The following is a 20,813-nucleotide window of genomic DNA, read 5'->3' on the forward strand; positions in this document are numbered from 1 at the left end:
TCATTCCATATAATGTTATCAAGATCCCACCATTTTGTTGTAAATGATCCGATGTCATCATTTCTTATGGCTGAGTAGTATTCCATAGTGTATATGTGCCACATCTTCTTTATCCATTCTTTTATTGAAGAGCTTTTTGGCTGTTTCCATGTCTTGGCCACTGTGAACAATGCTGCAATGAACATGGTGCTGCATGTGTCTTTACGTATCAATGTTTCTGAGTTTTTGGGGTAGTCTATAGCCTTTCTATATGCCAACAATGAAACATTTGAGAACAAACTCAAAAAAATAATCCCCTTCACGATTGCAAAAAACATAAAATACCTAGGAATAAACATAACAAAGAATGTAAAGGACTTATATAATGAAAACTACAATGAGATGGAAGAATATTCCTTGTTTTTGGATAGGAAGAATAAATATAATCAAGATGGCCATATTACCCAAAGCAATATACAAATTTAATGCAATTCCCATCAAAATTCCAATGACATCTTTTAAAGAAATGGAACAAAAAATCATCAGATTTATATGGAACTATAAAAAACCCCAAATAGCCAAAGCAATCCTAAGGAAAAAGAATGAAGCTGGGGCATTACAATACCTGACTTCAAACTATATTATAGAGCCACAACAATCAAAACAGCATGGTATTGGCAGAAAAATAGACACTCAGACCAATGGAACAGAATAGAAAGTCCAGAAATAAAACCACATATATATTGTTAAATAATTTTTTTTTGTATTTTTCTGAAGCTGGAAACGGGGAGAGATAGTCAGACAGACTCCCGCATGCACCCAACCAGGATCCACCCGCACGCCCACCAGGGGCGATGCTCTGCCCACCAGGGGGCGATGCTCTGCCCCTCCGGGGCATCGCTCTGCAGCGACCAGAGCCACTCTAGCACCTGGGGCAGAGGCCAAGGAGCCATCCCCAGCGCCCGGGCCATCTCTGCTCCAATGGAGCCTTGGCTGCGGGAGGGGAAGAGAGAGACAGAGAGGAAGGAGGGGGTGGGGGTGGAGAAGCAAATGGGCGCTTCTCCTATGTGCCCTGGCCGGGAATCGAACCCGGGTCCCCCGCACGCCAGGCCGACGCTCTACCACTGAGCCAACCTGCCAGGGCCATATTGTTAAATAATTTTTGATAAAGGGGCCAACAACACACAATGGAGAAAAGAAAGCCTCTTCTACAAATGGTGCTGGGAAAACTGGAAAGCCACATGCAAAAGAATGAAACTAGACTACAGTTTGTCCCCTTGTACTAAAATTAATTCAAAATGGATCAAAGATCTAAATATAAAACCTGAAACAATAAAGTACATAGAAGAAGACATAGGTTCTAAACTCATGGACCTTGGTTTTAAAGAGCATTTTATGAATTTGACTCCAAAGGCAAGAGAAGTGAAGGCAAAAATAAATGAATGGACCTACATCAGACTAAGATTTTTTTGCTCAGCAAGAGAAACTGACAACAAAATAAACAGACAGCCAACTAAATGGGAAATGATATTTTCAAACAACAGCTCAGATAAGGGCCTAATATCTAAAATATACAAATAACTCATAAAACTCAACAACAAACAAACAAACAATCCAATAAAAAAATGGGAAGAGGACATGAACAGACACTTCTCTCAGGAAGAAATACAAATGGCCAACAGATATATGAAAAGATGTTCATCTTCATTAGTTATTAGAGAAATGCAAATCAAAACTGCAATGAGATACCACCTCACACCTGTTAGATTAGCTATTATTAACAAGACAGGTAATAGCAAATGTTGGAGAGGCTGTGGAGAAAAAGGAACCCTCATTCACTGTTGGTGGGAATGTAAAGTAGTACAACCATTATGGAAGAAAGTATGGTGGTTCCTCAAAAAACTGAAAATAGAACTACCTTATGACCCAGCAATCCCTCTACTGCGTATAGCTTTTACTTTGTAAAGGGTTCAACTAAGAAAAAGCAATCTTAGAGGTGGACTGGATAGGGACACAAGGGGCTTTTTGCTGGGCAGGTGAAATTCTATTTTGTGTTCGTGGTTGTTGGTGCAATAGTAAACTTATTTTGTAACAAATTCATTGAGCTATCACTTTATGATTCATTCACATTTCTTTATATAAATTATTAATTGTTTTACTAAAGAAATGTTTACATTACATTTTCTACAATACATTTTCTCAATCCTGTTTACATCTTTATTGTATCAATAATTACATAGAATTAATTTAATATAATTGGCAGTTAAATTAAATTTTATTTGCTTAATGAGTAAAGGAATGTATCTATGTGTTTATTTGGATATTCTCTAAATATACTATCTCTGACTTAAATCTAATGTAGTATAAGTTCTACCGAAAAGTTCTGTCCATTTCTATCACAACAAGTTTTGATACGTAAGCACATGTTTGTTTGGTGCATGTGTGCCTCTCTATTTTTATCACTTAATGTATACATACTGACGTAGCAAGTTAACTAAAACAAAGTTGATTCACGTTAGTCTTATGTGTGAAGCGATAGTGTACCCATAGCTACTGATAAAGTTCATTTACGCCCATGGATTGTATATGAATTTCAACAAGAAAGAAATGCTACAGAAGCATGTAGAAATTTATTGAAAGTGTTTGGTGAAGGTACAGTTTCTGATAGGACATGCAGAAGATGGTTTGAAAAATTCGAAATAGGTGATTTCGACCTTTCTGATACGCCACGTTTTGGGAGACCATCTTTGATCGATGGCGATATTGTTAAGACCATGTTGGAGCAAGATCCTTTTCTGACAACATCGGAGATCGCAGAAAGGCTTAATTCAGCTCAGCAAACCATTTCGGACCATATTTGGAAGATAGGATTGGTGTGGAAATATATTATTTAATAAAGTTTATTGACAGTAAGAAAAACTTGTACTTTGTTTTATTCCAAAAATGGACAGAACTTTCCAGTAGACCTTATATATTTAAAAAAAATTTTGCTATGTAGAATAGTGTTTATGTGTAGTGATTTTAATATGGAAATAAAAATTGCTATTAATCAGAGACATATTATTAAATTGCCTGTGAAATCATCTATTTCCAGTAATAGAAACTTCAGACTATTACAATGATTCTATAGTTTATTTATTTAGATATCTACATGCCATGAATTGGAAGAAGATGGAGTCTACTCAAATAGTTGAATGTTCAATGGGGAACAATATCCCAAAATACAAATAATTAAAATAAGTATGTTTGATTATAACAGAAGTAATAATAGTTAACATTGACTGCTCATTACCTTTTAAATATTGTTTTAACTGCTTTATATTTAAACCTCACAAAAACTTTATGCAATAATTATATGCATTTTAGAGATAAGGTACAAGCAGCTTACATAACTTGCCCAAAGTGGTAAAGTAAGAGCCAGAGTCACAATGTAAATCAAATACTCAAGTTCCAATATTCACGCTCATAATCCCATGTCTACTGAGTTATTTTTCTACAAGAAGAGAAAGACCCCTGGATTCCAGACACTGTCATAATGCTTCCTGCCTGCCATATCGTACTCATAACATGAGTAAAAATTACTCCCATTTATAAAAAAACTGATGGCTTTCAGGTAAGAAGTGGATGGGAATTAAGGAATTAAGTATAAATTCACAATTACAAGATAGTCATGGGGATATAAAAGTACAGCATAAGAAATATAGCCAAAAATATTATAATTGTGTATGATTATTAAGTGGGTACTAGATTTACTGGGGGGAGACCACTTTATAAATTAGTGGTCTAATCACTATGCTATACACCTGAAACTAATATAAATATGGAACATCAACTGTAATTGAAAAGAAAAGAAAATATAAAGAAATTGACACATGACCACTGAAGGGAAATAAAAAACTTCTCATCTTGTTCTGTCTTATAGTTCTCTCTTTTCCATGAGACAAGGATCTCAGCTCCCATTTGCTGCAGCAAGACAGCAAAACTAGGAAAAAGAGGGTGGGTGGGAGGAATTCTTTTACTTCATTAAAACTAATGCCTTGCTCTTTTATAATTTCCATACATTCCTCATTATAGGGACAGGGGTTGGGAGTTCTCATCAACAGATGGGGAAAATTTTTCCCTCAAGAATTGTGTTTCAGATTCACAGATACAGAAAAGATGAGGGAATTTATCATCAGAAAACCCCCACTCCAGGAATTACTAAAGGGGGTTCTCCAATCAGATACAAAGAACAAAAAAAAAACAGAGCCACAAGTAAAAGCTCCAAGAAGAACACAATAAAACCAAATTTAAACTGTGACAACAACAAAAAGAAAGAGGGGGAGAAGACGGAGATTAACAGTAGCAAAGGACGATGGAGTGCAAAAGTACTCACAAAATAGTTCGCTACAATGAACAGGGTAGGGACCCTTTTCATTACTCAAAGATAACCACCATTGAAAAAACCACCACAGAAGCACATGAGATAAAAAAGATAGCAACAGAGGAAAGATGTATGGAATACAACCAAATAAAAACAAAAGATAGAAAAATGAAAGAGAAGGATCAAACAAGACACAAAACTAACAGAAAGCAAGATATAAAATGGCAATAGGGAACTCACAAGTATCAATAATTACACTAAATGTAAATGGATTAAACTCACCAATAAAAAGGCACAGAGTAGCAGAATGGATTAAAAAAGAAAATCCAACTGTATGCTGCCTACAGGAAACTCATCTAAGTAACAAGGATAAAAACAAATTCAAAGTGAAAGGCTGGAAAACAATACTCCAAGCAAATAACATCCAAAAAAAAGCAGGTGTAGCAATACTCATATCGGATAATGCTGACTACAAGACAGGAAAAGTACTTAGAGACAAAAATGGCCATTTCATAATGGCTAAGGGGACACTGAATCAAGAAGACATAACAATTCTTAATATATATGCACCAAACCAAGGAGCACCAAAATATATAAGACAGCTACTTATTGATCTTAAAACAAAAACTGACAAAAATACAATCATACTTGGAGACCTCAATACACCGCTGACGGCTCTAGATCGGTCATCCAAACAGAGAATCAACAAAGACATAGTGGCCTTAAACAAAACACTAGAGCACCTGGATATGATAGACATCTACAGGACATTTCATCCCAAAGTGACTGAGTATACATTTTTCTCCAGTGTACATGGATCATTCTCAAGAATTGACCATATGTTGGGCCACAAAAACAATATCAGCAAATTCAGAAAAATTGAAGTTGTACCAAGCATATTTTCTGATCATAAAGCCTTGAAACTAGAATTCAACTGCAAAAAAGAGGAAAAAAATCCCACAAAAATGTGGAAACTAAACAACATACTTTTAAAAAATGAATGGGTCAAAGAAGAAATAAGTGCAGAGATCAAAAGATATATACAGACTAATGAAAATGACAATACGACATATCAGAATCTATGGGATGCAGCAAAAGCAGTGATAAGAGGGAAGTTCATATCGCTTCAGGCATATATGAACAAACAAGAGAGAGCCCAAGTGAACCACTTAACTTCCCACCTTAAGGAACTAGAAAAAGAAGAACAAAGACAACCCAAAACCAGCCGAAGAAAGGAGATAATAAAAATCAGAGCAGAAATAAATGAATTAGAGAACAGAAAAACTATAGAAAAAATTAATAGAACAAGGAGCTGGTTCTTTGAAAAGATCAACAAAATTGACAAACCCTTGGCAAGACTTACCAAGGAAAAAAGAGAAAAAACTCATATAAACAAAATCCAAAATGAAAGAGGAGAAATCACCACGGACACCGTAGATATACAAAGAATTATTGTAGAATACTATGAAAAACTTTATGCCACTAAATTCAACAACCTAGAAGAAATGGATAAATTCCTAGAACAATACAACCTTCCTAGACTGAGTCAAGAAGAAGCAGAAAGCCTAAACAGACCTATCAGTAGAGAAGAAATAGAAAAAACCATTAAAAACCTCCCCAAAAATAAAAGTCCAGGCCCTGACGGCTATACCAGCGAATTTTATCAAACATTCAAAGAAGACTTGGTTCCTATTCTACTCAAAGTCTTCCAAAAAATTGAAGAAGAAGCAATACTTCCAAACACATTTTATGAGGCCAACAGAACCCTCATACCAAAACCAGGCAAGGATGGCACAAAAAAAGAAAACTACAGACCAATATCTCTAATGAATACAGATGCTAAAATACTAAACAAAATACTAGCAAATCGAATACAATAACATATTAAAAAAATAATACATCATGATCAAGTGGGATTCATCCCAGAATCTCAAGGATGGTTCAACATACGTAAAACGGTTAATGTAATACACCATATCAACAAAACAAAGAACAAAAACCACATGATCTTATCAATAGACGCAGAAAAGGCTTTCGATAAAATACAACACAATTTTATGTTTAAGACTCTCAACAAAATGGGTATAGAAGGAAAATATCTCAACATGATAAAGGCCATATATGATAAACCATCAGCTAACATCATATTAAATGGCACTAAACTGAAGGCTTTCCCCCTTAAATCAGGAACAAGACAGGGTTGTCCACTCTCTCCACTCTTATTTAATGTGGTACTAGAGGTTCTAGCCAGAGCAATCAGACAAGACAAAGAAATAAAAGGCATCCATATCGGAAAAGAAGAAGTAAAGGTATCACTTTTTGCAGATGATATGATCCTATACATCGAAAACCCCAAAGAATCCACAAAAAGACTACTAGAAACAATAAGCCAATACAGTAAGGTCGCAGGATACAAAATTAACATACAGAAGTCAATAGCCTTTCTATATGCCAACAATGAAACAACTGAGAAGGAACTCAAAAGAATAATCCCCTTCACGATTGCAACAAAAAAAATAAAATACTTAGGAATAAACATAACAAAGAATGTAAAGGACTTATATAATGAAAACTATAAACCATTGTTAAGGGAAATCGAAAAAGATATAATGAGATGGAAGAATATACCTTGTTCTTGGCTAGGAAGAATAAATATAATTAAGATGGCTATATTACCCAAAGCAATATACAAATTTAATGCAATTCCCATCAAAATTCCAATGACATTTTTTAAAGAAATAGAGCAAAAAATCATCAGATTTATATGGAACTATAAAAAACCCCGAATAGCCAAAGCAATCCTAAAGAAAAAGAATGAAGCTGGGGGCATAACAATACCTGACTTCAAACTCTATTATAGGGCCACGACAATCAAAACAGCATGGTATTGGCAGAAAAATAGACACTCAGACCAATGGAACAGAATAGAAAGTCCAGAAATAAAACCACATATATATAGTCAAATAATTTTTGATAAAGGGGCCAACAACACACAATGGAGAAAAGAAAGCCTCTTCAATAAATGGTGCTGGGAAAACTGGAAAGCCACATGCAAAAGAATGAAACTGGACTACAGTCTCTCTCCCTGTACAAAAATTAACTCAAAATGGATCAAAGATCTAAACATAAGACCTGAAACAATTAAGTACATAGAAGAAGACATAGGTACTCAACTCATGGACCTGGGTTTTAAAGAGCATTTTATGAATTTGACTCCAATGGCAAGAGAAGTGAAGGCAAAAATTAATGAATGGGACTACATCAGACTAAGAAGTTTTTGCTCAGCAAGAGAAACTGATAACAAAATAAACAGAAAGCCAACTAAATGGGAAATGATATTTTCAAACAACAGCTCAGATAAGGGCCTAATATCCAAAATATACAAAGAACTCATAAAACTCAACAACAAACAAACAAACAATCCAATAAAAAAATGGGAAGAGGATATGAATAGACACTTCTCCCAGGAAGAAATACAAATGGCCAACAGATATATGAAAAGATGCTCATCTTCTTTAGCTATTAGAGAAATGCAAATCAAAACGGCAATGAGATACCACCTCACACCTGTTCGATTAGCTGTTATTAGCAAGTCAGGTAATAGCAAATTTTGGAGAGGTTGTGGAGAAAAAGGAACCCTCATACACTGTTGGTGGGAATGTAAAGTAGTACAACCATTATGGAAGAAAGTATGGTGGTTCCTCAAAAAACTGAAAATAGAACTACCTTATGACCCAGCAATCCCTCTACTGGGTATATATCCCCAAAACTCAGAAACATTGATACGTAAAGACACATGCAGCCCCATGTTTATTGCAGCATTGTTCACAGTGGCCAGGACATGGAAACAACCAAAAAGCCCATCAATAGATGACTGGATAAAGAAGATGTGGCACATATACACTATGGAATACTACTCAGCCATAAGAAATGATGACATCGGAACATTTACAGCAAAATGGTGGGATCTTGATAACATGATACGAAGCGAAATAAGTAAATCAGAAAAAAACAGGAACTGTATTATTCCATACGTAGGTGGGACATAATAGTGAAACTAAGAGACATTGATAAGAGTGTGGTGGTTACGGGGGGGAGGGGGGAATGGGAGAGGGATAGGGGGTGGGAGGGGCACAAAGAAAACAAGATAGAAGGTGACAGGACAATCTGACTTTGGGTGGTGGGTATGCAACATAATTGAAAGACAAGATAACCTGGACTTGTTATCTTTGAATATATGTATCCTGATTTATTGATGTCACCCCATTAAAAAAATAAAATTATAAAAAAAAAAAAAAAAAAAAAGAATTGTGTTTCAGGCCAGATCTTCAGCTGGTCTATGTTTCCTTCTGTATCCTGATAGATATAAATAAGATCACTTTCCTAACAACAGGGCTCATGTTAAAGCCAGTACACAAACAGAGACCTTGGGGACTGCTGTTTAAAGCCCTAGGTCTCCAAAACCACGAGTGCAAATAAGGATGAAAAAGAAAGAAGAAGGGAGGCATCAAGGGAGGTGGGGTGGGGGAAAGACAAAGGAGGAGGGGTAATGAGCAGTCTAAATCAGAAATAGACCCTGGAGAGGAGCTTCGAAAATAAATGTTTCTACCAGCCAGGATTTTGTGCAGATTATGATAAAGATGATGTGATGACTAAATCCTTGATAAGGTTAAAGATTCCAGATTTAAGACTATGAAACTGAAGAATGGGAGAGATGCAAAAGTCAGGTCAGTGATGGTATCTAATACATTTCTCCGATGTCTCACTGAAGGCACCAGGATAGAGAAGGCAGGAAATAGGGAACTGGTTTTGCAGACAGAGAAAAATGATAATATTATCTGTCAAGAGCATGCACAGAATAGACACAAGGCTTTAAAATTCTTTAAGCTCTCTAAAATCTGTTTCATTTAAGATTACATAGTAAGATGTATAGAATAAGGTTATGGATAGATTCGGGAACCCATAAGGCAAAGAACAGTTGTGGAAGCAAACCAGATGATGAATTGTATGTTTTATTTTTTCTCTCTTTGTGTCTAAACTTTCAACTTCTCTGGGCTTATTCTAACCCTGTGATTCCCTATGGTTTCCCCTGAAATTAAGATAAGAACAAGGGTAGAATCTCTTTAAAAATTGTGGAGTGAGGTAGATCTGTAATCATTAAAAGTTCAAACACTTATTTATTGATGAGAAGTCACTATCTGACCACCATCCAAGACTAATAAGACAAGTCAAAATTTATCTTGAATGGAGCCTGGGCTGCCTGAGCCTTTAGATCAGGAATGATGATTTACATAATTGTGTATCTTCAGCCCTTGGAAAAGTACACAGAGTATAATAGGCATTCAAGACACACACACGTACACACACACACACCCATTTGAATTAAAACTAGGGTAGAATTTTTTGTTTTGTTTTGTTTTTCATATAACTTATAAGAACCCTCAGGTCATTTCCAGGTGCTGAGGCTTCACAGATATATATTCAGAGTCAATCAACCACTTGGCACTTTATACCAATCAAACTATGTGCTTTGATGATTTGAGAACCTGCTCAAAATCAGGCCTGTAAGATGATCAAATACCAACTGCATGTGTAAGCAAGCCAATCTTTCAGTGTCTGAAAAAGAACACATACTCTGCTAGGCATTGTGTAATGAATTAAGTATTAAATAAGAATGGAGCCATGGGCGGCCCTGCAGATAGAATAAACAGAAGAATGGATTACAAATTTGAACTATACAGGAAAGAATAATAAGGGACAAAAGTTAGGAGATAAAACAAAGAAACAAACCAAGGATTAAGTGGTTGAGATAGAAAAGAAAGTGTCAGTAAAAATGGAAAAAAAGACCCCAAGGGAAAGTGAAGGAGCATGTGAAAGGTCAAGTCTAAGCAGGATATCTACATCGAGTCCACAGTTTATGTGGCAGGGTTAAAACTGTGAGAATTAGCTTCTCGTCAATGAAAAACCAACCCTCTAAGACAGAGACTCTGGGAGATGAAGGATGGTTGAAAGGAGGTAGAAAAGCCTAGGATTTTTATCTCCTCCAAAATTCATGGGTAATCTCACACAGCACAAAAACAAATAAATCAAAATAAACAAGTAAGTCAAATAAAAATTCAGTTTCTCAGTATGAAAACAGAAAAGAGAGATAGCAGTTTGGTTGTATTTCTAAATACTACAGAGATTTTACTTATTCCTGAAGTCTTTCTAAACCACCACGCATAAAAAGGACTCTGTTGTTTGCTTAATGCATCACCTTGAACCCATGACTCTATAGAATGGGGCAAATAGGCTATTGTAAAGTTAAAAAAAAATGAGCCACAAGCAATATCTTAGTGTGCTGACACATAATAAAATTCAACAATTATTTGTTTCTTACATTTGCATTTTAACTCTATCTTCCTTGCCTGGAGTCCCTTATTCTGGCTTCTTTAACCCTGAATAAGATATGGATTTTCTTAGCTTTTTTCTTATGGCAGGAGTCATTTACTTTTCCTCTTTTAACCCCTGTGAAGATGGAGCTGCTTTCCCTCAGCCCCGTGCTTCAGGCTTCATGCCATCAGCAGCTGCCATCAGAACTTCCTATACTCACTCACCACTCTCATTCTCCTCTATCCCTTTCTGCTCAGATGTGTCATCTTTTATCCACTGGTCAGATGGTTTCTAGTTTAGTACTTTTAGTTACAGTCAAATCTGTTCTCCTCAAAATCCCATCATCTTATATCTGTTTCTCAGGTTTCTTAATAAATGTGCCACATCTCAGAATCAATGACTAATCTTGCTGAATACCCACAGATGAAAAGTAGGGAGCCTTTTCTCAATAATAACAAGAAAACTTTAAAAGTGAAGAATAATTTACTCTTGCAAAACATTTCTACATTTGCAATTATTCCATTTTTCCCTCAGGTGTCAAGAGTACGACTGGGCAAAAATTACTAGTACCAGTTAAAGATAATGAAACCAAAGCCCCAAGTTAAATAACTTTCTAAATATCATTATTGTTGCATAGTAACAAAGCTGTAATTTCAATCAAATACTTCTAAAGGTAAAATCCCAATAATCTTATGAAAATATTTTTCTGTGGGCAAAAAGGTGTTCGGGAGTCATCCATTAAATTTACATTACCATGTTTCTTTTCAAAGCATGTGAGATGTACAGTCCATACCAACCATAATAGAAAGTGGCTCTATTTTTCTCTGGCTAATGCCAGAGACATCAATTCATATTCTTTGTACTACCAGATATCAGCTGCCTGAACCAAAGAATACCTTAAATTTGAATGTCACAGAGTCTTCCCATTTTGGTTAAATCTCATCAAACTCCATAGTTTTTAAAAACATTTTTCTTGAACTTGCTTAAATAACTGATTTCTATCTTTGAATATCCAAAAAAGATGACACACCAACAGTAATTTGTCTTGTATTGCAAACAAATAATGGTCTCAAATGCTTATCAAAAAAAAATCCACCTTTTCTTGCTTATTTTTGTATCTGTTATGAAAGTTTGAATTCTTTTGGACACAGCACAATAACAGGTATTTTGAGGTCTATGTATTTTAAAAATAGACACATATAATTAATTCATATCATTTTTAGAGGCTCCTAAAAGTCTCTAAACTTCATCAATTGAATTTTCTCCCCAGATACATTTAGTGTTATTCATTTTCTCAAATCAACTTTGTCTATTTTATTTTATTTATTTTTTCTTTGTTTGCTTATTTACTTATTTTTGCCCTAGGATGTTCGTATTTGTTCTTCCAACACTTTTCAGGACCAATTTTCTACTGACCTTCTCAGTTTTGTACATTCTAGAAAAACTACATTCTTTCTAAAACCACCTTGTAAGCTACAACACTAATATCACACTATTCAAATATAATGATTTCTTCTTCCACTTTGTCTTTATTGTCTAGGTTATGGAATTTAAAAGGATATCAACAATGTTTATTCTGCATATATAACAGTATCCCCAGTATATTGTTTAATAACCATTTTTATAGGCAATCCCCAATAATTTATAGATATGGTCTTTATACATTTTATTCTTCCATACCTAAGAATCTCTAAGGAATAACTAAATTACTATCTTTGCTGGTCCTAGAAGTCAAGACTAATATACATCTTATGAACAGATAGCACATTCAAGGGGTGACTAATATAGAATTAGGACCCTATTGCATTTTCTGAAGGAAATATTTTTCTCTTTGCAGGGCCTGCAGTGTGGCTCAATGCCACTACTTCCCCATTTCTGCTTACTGGCTTCCCAGGCATGGAAAAGACACATCATTGGATCTCCATCCCATTATTGGGGGTTTACATCTGCATACTTCTTGGTAATGGCACCCTTCTCATTCTCATCAGGAAAGATCATAACCTTCATGAACCCATGTACTATTTCTTAGCTATATTGGCAGCTACAGACCTTGGAGTGACATTGATCACAATGCCCACAGTTCTGGGAGTTCTGTGGTTGAATCACAGAGAGATTGGTCATGGTGCCTGCTTCTCTCAGGCCTACTTTATCCATACACTTTCTATTGTGGAGTCTGGTGTTTTGCTTGCCATGGCCTATGACCGTTTCATTGCCATCTGCAATCCCTTGAGATATACTTCCATCCTTACAAACACGAGGGTAATGAAAATTGGGATGGGGGTATTGACAAGAGCCAGTCTGTCAATTATGCCACTAATTATTCGCCTTCACTGGTTTCCCTATTGTCAATCCCATGTGCTCTCCCATGCTTTCTGTCTACACCAAGATATCATCAAGTTAGCCTGTGCTGACATCACCTTTAATCGTCTCTATCCAGTTGTGGTTGTATTTGTAATGGTGTTGTTGGACTTTTTAATCATCTTTTTTTCCTACATTTTGATCCTTAAGACTGTCATGGGCATTGCTTCTCGGGAAGAAAGGGCCAAGACTCTCAACACATGTGTCTCCCATATCTGCTGTCTCTTGGTTTTCTATGTCACTGTAATTGGTCTGACATTCATCCACAGATTTGGGAAACATGCTCCTCATGTGGTTCACATCACAATGAGCTATGTTTACTTCCTTTTCCCCCCTTTTATGAACCCTGTCATCTACAGCATTAAAACCAAGCAAATCCAAAGTGGGATACTTTGTTTATTCTCTCTGCCTCATACGAGAGCATAACTTTGACTCACTGTTCTTTTAGAAATAACTCAGGAAACCTGGAAAAGCTGACAGCTATTTGGTAAGGGCAATTAGCGAAAGGCATGTCAATGGAAACCAACCTCTCTGCTATTTAAAACATTTTACCCTGCTTATTTATTGCTGAGTTGTATACAGTATAACATATGTACAACACTAAGCTTATAACTCGTTTCCAATTAATTTACTTTTTTCCCAGTTGATGCATTCTTTTTGGTGAGTCAATGACATCTGAAATATTATTTTTGGATCTATGGTGTATACATCACCAGTGTTTGAGTCAAATTCCATTGATTCTTGTTATTCCTCCATATATTGGCTCTGATATACTTAGTAATTAGATTCTTCACCTCAGACATTCATCCAGTTTTTACATTTGCACATAGAGCTAGTAGCTATCTAAAGAATGACTGACTAAAAGTGAAGTAACGAGACTTCCTTGCCCTCAGTTCAATATGCCAACTCTAGGGAAAGTATGCCTAAGTCTGTTCAGTTAAACATTTAGTAAATATTATTATTTTTGTTAACAATACCTATGTAAACATATACATAATATAACAGAAACAATTATACCATAATAAACAGAGAAATAATTCCTAATCCAGTTTTCCATTGTCTTCATGGGTCAATTCCAGATATTGCTAAACAAAACTATGTATTTTCAGAGTGTTGAAGTATTAAGGTTCAGTTTGGAAGTACATAATAGAGAAAGCTGACTGGGTATTCTTGAAATGTTCAAAATACCAGAGTTGAGAAAGATTTGGACAGATGTGTGAGTGGGGAGAAAAAGAGAGGATGGAGGCAATGGTTCTGACTAAAAGGAAAAAAAAAGATTTTTTCTGGCTGCAAATATGTTTTAAAGTTAATTTTGTTCACAGTCTATGCATGATAGAAGGAGTTCACGATTCTATGGCCAGCTGAAGAGCAAACACTCGTAACACAAGTGACAGGTTTTAAAGTGAACCAGAGATCATCTTATAAGGCAGCGGTTCTCAACCTGTGGGTCGTGACCCCAGCGGGGGTTGAACAACCAAAACACAGGGGTCGTCTAAAGCCATCGGAGTTAGACGACCCCTGTGTTTTGGTCATTTGACCCCCGCCGAGGTCGCGACCCACAGGTTGAGAACTGCTGTTGTAAGGGAAGATAGAGTATGAAATGCTAGGATTATACAAGGGGCCACCCAGTGACTGGTCACCTCCCTTTATATAGAGGACTCTGTCTCTAGTTATTGGCATATTGGCTTTAAAAGTGGTCTCTGACTCCTGTACCTACTCGTGGTCACAGAAATGTAAAAATTTCTCAGAATTCCTGGGGTTTATGAATCCATTGGAAAAATCAGACCTGAAAGCAGGTCTTTAGAGCAGCTTTCAGGGTAATAAATGATTTTTGCCAGATCAGTTCAAGGGATTTTTTGTTTATTTATTCATTCATTTAATTTTTTTTGCTCAACTTGGTTTTGCATCTGTCTATATATGTGTGATATTTGTGTTTCACCTTTTCATAGCTTCTAGACTGTGTATTCCAGGAGGATAATGATATCATAGGTCTTTTAACTTATGTATTATAGTAACATAGAAAATGTTTCATAAAATACAAACTTTTAGTTAGAATAAATAAAATTTAAAATAATCCATGTCTTTCTGTGTGTCTGTTTATTCTTCTGTTTATGTCTCTGTTATTATGCCCTGTAATGTCTCTAAATACTTGGAAACCCTAAATTGTATTCTGATCTAATACCCTAAATTATATAGAATCACAACTCTTTAAGTCAGAGTTCATTTTTTTCTTGTTACCTTGAGAATGAATTCAAGAATGTCTAAGTTACATCAAAAAATATCTTTTGACTTTGTTTCTAGGCTCAGAAATCCTGGCATGTACCACAGAAGACTATTAGGATAACAATATCATTTTTAAAGGCTTCAAATGGGCACATTTGATTGAAACACTCAAAAGTTTGTATCTCCCCATTTTGTATTTCCTTATCTGACAAAGATGAGATAAAGAGATCAAAGAAAGAGCATTTGAGAAATAAAGGATTGAGAAGTTCAGTTTTTCTTTGCTGGTAGTGAGTCTTACAAAACAGAGCAGAAGTTTGAGATCACGATAACTCCAGCTGAACATCTCAAGAATAGGTCAAGGGAAGTAGGGTGGGGAAATATTTCTCATTGATCACTTCAATCCTTATATTTACATATGCTTCAATTTGGAAGCAAGGTCCTGGAAGTGTGAAAGAAAGCTGGAGCAAAAGGTTATCCTCCTTTTCTTTTTCTTTCTTACCTATATGTGATGCTTAAAATGAATATCCTTCCTAGTGACAAGGCTAATGTCCAAACAAAGACAAAGAATGAGATCTTGGGGGACCACTGTTTCTAAGCTCAAAACCCCAAGGGGAAAAGAACCAACAAGGAGGGAAAGGCAGACATGGGCTTTGGGAAAAGACCTTCTGCAACCAACATTCCTTGAAGCTTGTCTTCTGAGTATGAGCTAAAGAAGTGGTATTAGAACTAAGATCTTCACCAGACTCATCATTCCAGAGTCACATCAATGGCACTGATGAACAAAATATTGATAAACAGGTTAGTAAGTGGCTCTGGTGTGTCTTTTCCTGAAAGTTTCAGTATATATAACAAGGTATGGTAGAGCAGGGTTGGGTATAAACAGTTGGTTTATTGGAACTTGCACGGAAAAGCAGCAATATATCAGTCAAGAAGTGATGGGGTATAAGAATATATCCTAGCCCTGGCCGGTCGGCTCAGCGGTAGAGCGTCGGCCTAGCGTGCGGGGGACCCGGGTTCGATTTCCGGCAACGGCACATAGGAGAAGCGCCCATTTGCTTCTCCACACCCCCCCTCCTTCCTCTCTGTCTCTCTCTTCCCCTCCCGCAGCCAAGGCTCCATTGGAGCAAAGATGGCCCGGGCGCTGGGGATGGCTCCTTGGCCTCTGCCCCAGGCGCTAGAGTGGCTCTAGTCGCAGCAGAGCGACGCCCTGGAGGGGCAGAGCATTGCCCCCTGGTGGGCAGAGCGAGGCTCCTGGTGGGCGTGCCGGGTGGATCCTGGTTGGGTGCATGCGGGAGTCTGTCTGACTGTCTCTCCCCGTTTCCAGCTTCAGAAAAATACAAAAAAAAAAAAGAAAAAGAAAAAAGAATATATCCTAAATACTCCCCCCCCCCTCAAATAATTGGCTTCTGAATAATTCTATCTTTCAGATTTTTTTTTTCATTTTTCTGAAGCTGGAAACAGGGAGAGACAGTCATAAACACTGCTGGATATTTTGGAGAGGAGACCCAGAATCAATGGTCACTGGTAAGAAGGTCGGGAATTTAGTGCATCAGTATAGGTCAGATGATCAATGGCTTTGAAAAAGAATAAACATTATATACTGAACCTTATAATAAGAATTTGGTGATTAAATCTGGTCTACTGAATGCTATTGTCAGAATAGATAGTATCATTAGTTATAAATTACATAGTCAGACAACAGAGATTAGGTTAAGTTAGGAATACGAAAAAATAAAAAAAATAAAAACATATAAGGCAGACAGGGATTGGAGCAATGAAGGCTAGGAACAAGGGGAGAAATGAAGCCCCCGAAAAAGCAAATGTATAGTTAGTTAAGTATATATCAGGGTAAAGACATGAGAAAACAGCTAAGAGAAGAGAGATTCAGAGTATCTTCTTGAAGTTTCCAAATGTCTGAAATAGAATGATTAGTTTGTGGAAGTAGAATTTTGTTTGTTTGTTTTTTCCAATACCAGATCTCAAAGTCTCTCTAGGGATGAATCTTCACATGATGAGTTGATGGACAAACTTTTCAAGGTCATGAGGCAACAGTCTTGGATTTATGCATCTTTACAATGTTAAAAATTGTTTTAAAAGACAATTTAGGTGACACAAACTTTATTTAACCCTTCATAAAATAGTCTCAACTTGGAGGACTGCTAAATGGAGCAGAAGGCAAGAAGTTTTATAGAACAAAGAATAAAGAACAAGAAAGAAAAAATTGGCTGGGGCCACATGGTCAACCTTATTTGGAGAGAGAACACATAGAGTTGGCTTGGTGTTGGGGATTGACTGATGGATCTACTGTATTTTTGGTCCATCAGAGTTTTTACATGAACACAAAAGTCATATAAATTTTGGTTTGCCAGTGAATCATCCCAGTATCAGTTATTAAAAAATAAAAAGTAGAACTTCTGTGGGAATTCTATTAAAAACTTGGGAGCATAGGAAGCATATCAAGGCTGTGTTCACTGCATAATAAGAAATACTATTCTCTCTAGCTCTGTCCTCCCTCTCTGGTCTCTGTTCTAGTATGGTATAGAAAATAGCACTGAATAGAGTTGTGAAAATGGGCAATCTAGACTCACTCTTGTCAAAACAAAGTGGGTTCTTTTTATTATTTTATTTTGTTTTTTACATTCTGCTTTTCCTTTTCTGAACTCTACCAAAGGCACTGCCCTCACCTTCATAAGAAGCCCAATACTTCAGGTTTCATTTTGGTCTTGTCTGCACTTAGAAAAGTGCTCCAATTCTTTTTTCATCCTTTCTCTGACACCCCCCACCCACCCACACACAAACACCAGTAACCTTTTACTAGATCTTAGGTATTCATTTCAGTAACTTTCATTGAAAACCTTCTTTTTATAAAAATTTTATTTATTCGTTTTAGAGAGGAGAGAGAAAGGGGGAGAGAGAGACAGAAAGGGAGAGAGAGAGAGGAGAGAGAGACAGAGAGAGAAGGTGGAGAGAAGCTGGAAGCATCAACTCCCATATGTGCCTTGACCAGGCAAGCCCAGGGGTTCAAATCGGCAACCTCAGCATTTCCAGGTCGACGCTTTATCCACTGTGCCACCACAGGTAAGGCGAAAACCTTCTTTTAACTTTACTATCTTCCACCTCTTCTCCAAAAATTTGAGCAAATTGGAAAATAATTCAACATATCTGAATGTGAGTGATACTAGCCTGCCTCTGCCATACAGAATGGGGATGGCCCTTTACAATAGAGGTAACAACAACAAACCCTCACATATGCATAGGATCTCACCACTTACAATCCACTCCCTGATGATTTTGTACTTAATCCTCACAATGCAAGACAAAGTTAATTAGTCTCATTTACTTTCAGATGAGGTTCATAGACTAAGAGTGTCAAAGGAGTTGCCAAAAATGGCATGATTAAAAATCATGCCAATTGGAGGAGCTGTCTGACTGGTGGTGGTACAGTGGATACAGTGTTGACCTGGGATGCTGAAGTCCCAGGTTTGAAACCTTAAAGTTGCAGGCTTGAGTGTGGGCTTCATTTGCTTGAACTTAGGCTCACTACCTTGAGCATAGGATTACTGATTTGAGTGTAGAATTATCAACATGATGACCAGCAACATGGTTGCTGACTTGAGCCTAAATGTCACTGGTTTGAAGCCCAAGGTCATTGGCTTGAGCCCAAGTTCACTGAATTGAACAAGGAGTCACTGGCTTGGTTGGGGCCCTCAAGTCAAGGCACATATAGGAAGCAGTGGTGGGATTCAAATAATTTAACAACCAGTTCTCTGCCCTAATGTCCATTTTAAGTATTAAAAAACAACATATCAAAAAGTATCATATTTTTTATTCCATAAGACGCATTTTTTTTCACCCAAAAGTGGAGGGAAAAATGCCCATATGTCTTATGGAGAAAATGTTCATTTTTTTAGCTGCTGTAGGGTGTTGCACCGGTAAACATATGTAGAATGAGCACCAGCAGTAGCATAATCATACCCACCACTGTGGTGGGCAGAACCCCGGCATCTGCTGAGTGATCTCCTGGTTCCAGTTTCCACAGTTCCATGCAGCACAGGAGGGAAGGCGAGAATTGTGTGGGCACATTCATCTGGCATCATTGAGGGCAGATGGGGGAGGCTTGCTGCAGTGGTGGAGGGCTGTGTTGCAGCTGCTGGAGCTCTGTGTGAAGCGCTGTTGTCATTCGCTGCTCTATTAGTGCTTGACAAGTTTAGAGCACATATTAGCAAAACCACACACAAAAAAAAATTTAAAGAGGTAAAGACTCATCTAGTTATAATTCCTGGGGGTTTTACCAGCCAGTTGCAACCTCTCAATGTTTCCATCAACAAACCATTTAAAGTCTTTATGCGAGAAGAGTGGAACAAATGAATGGCTGCTGGTAATCATGATCTGACACCAACTGGACAAATGAAGAGACTCATATCACTCAAGTTTGTGAGTGGGTGAAAACATCAGGGCAGTCAGTGAAGAATGAAACTGGGTTAGGTCATTCAAAAAATGTGGCATTAGCAGTGTCTTAGATGGCACTGAAGATGGTATCATATATGAAAATAGAGAAAAAAGTGACACCAGCGATTGTGAGCAACTGAACTTCTTAAATTTTGACACTAGCCATGATGAGTTCTTGGGGTTTCCAGACAACTAGAAGAGTACTTGAATATTAAAGTTTTTTCTCATTTGTTATTAACAGTGCCAATGGTTGTTAATACTGCTAGTGAGTTTACATTGTTGAAATATTATTGTGGTATATTTTATTAAATATTTTAACATACCATTTGGTTCAGAATATTTTTTTTTCTTATTTTCCTCCTTAAAACACTAGGTGCATCTTATGAATAGAAAAATAAGGTAGTTTATTATTTCATACATTTAATACTTAAATAAACCTGACCAGGCAGTGGTGCAGTGAATAGAGCATTAAACTGGGATGCAGAGGACCCAGGTTCAAAATCTGGAGGTTGCCAGCTTGAGTGTGGGCTCATCTGGTTTGAGCCAGGCTCGCCAGCTTGAGCCCAAGGTCTCTGGCTTGAGCAAAGGGTCACTTGGATCTGCTTTAGCCCCATGGTTAAGACACATATGAGAAAGCAATCAATGAACTACTGGGTTCCACAATGAAGAATTTACACTTCTCATCTCTCTCCCTTCCTGTCTGTCTGTCCCTATCTGTCCTTCTCTCTGTCTCTGTCACAAAAAAGCTTAAGAATAAAAGAAGTACACAAAACTAGATTATATTATAAAAAAGTTTTAAAATATTAAATAATACCTGAAAAAAACAATAAAATTGTTATTTAAGATAGTTCCATATTGCTTCTTTTTTTTTTATTTGTATTTTTCTGAAGTGAGGAGCAGGGAGGCAAAGATAGATTCTTGCATACACCTGACCAGGATCCACCTGGCAAGCCCACCAGGGGGTGATGCTCTGCCATTTAGGGTGTTGCTCTGTTGCAACCGGAGCCATTCTAGCACCTGAGATGAAGGCCACAGAGCCATCCTCAGTGCCTGGGCCAACTTTGCTCCA

At 36.9% G+C, this 20,813-nt stretch overlaps 1 protein-coding gene across 1 annotated transcript; it reads left to right on the top strand.

The window, feature by feature from the left end:
• Positions 1 to 10,299: 10,299 nt before the first annotated feature.
• On the top strand, positions 10,300 to 17,796 carry LOC136319612 (olfactory receptor 51B6-like). The gene is made up of 3 exons (XM_066252790.1): positions 10,300 to 10,357; positions 12,552 to 13,454; positions 17,744 to 17,796. Exons 1-3 carry the CDS (start codon positions 10,300 to 10,302, stop codon positions 17,794 to 17,796), a joined length of 1,014 nt encoding a protein of 337 aa, XP_066108887.1.
• Positions 17,797 to 20,813: the final 3,017 nt, after the last annotated feature.

The sequence above is a fragment of the Saccopteryx bilineata genome, chromosome 1 (genome assembly GCF_036850765.1).
Source record: "Saccopteryx bilineata isolate mSacBil1 chromosome 1, mSacBil1_pri_phased_curated, whole genome shotgun sequence".
Lineage (NCBI taxonomy): Eukaryota > Metazoa > Chordata > Mammalia > Chiroptera > Emballonuridae > Saccopteryx > Saccopteryx bilineata.

Bases quoted from the DNA above. Each gene is read 5' to 3' on its own strand.
- LOC136319612 (XM_066252790.1), top strand. From the start codon at position 10,300: ATGAAAAACCAACCCTCTAAGACAGAGACTCTGGGAGATGAAGGATGG. The intron at 10,358-12,551 runs GTAGAAAAGCCT...TTCTCTTTGCAG, and splicing joins TGAAGGATGGTTGAAAGGAG to GGCCTGCAGTGTGGCTCAAT. The intron at 13,455-17,743 runs GTGGGATACTTT...TTGGGAGCATAG, and splicing joins TAAAACCAAGCAAATCCAAA to GAAGCATATCAAGGCTGTGT.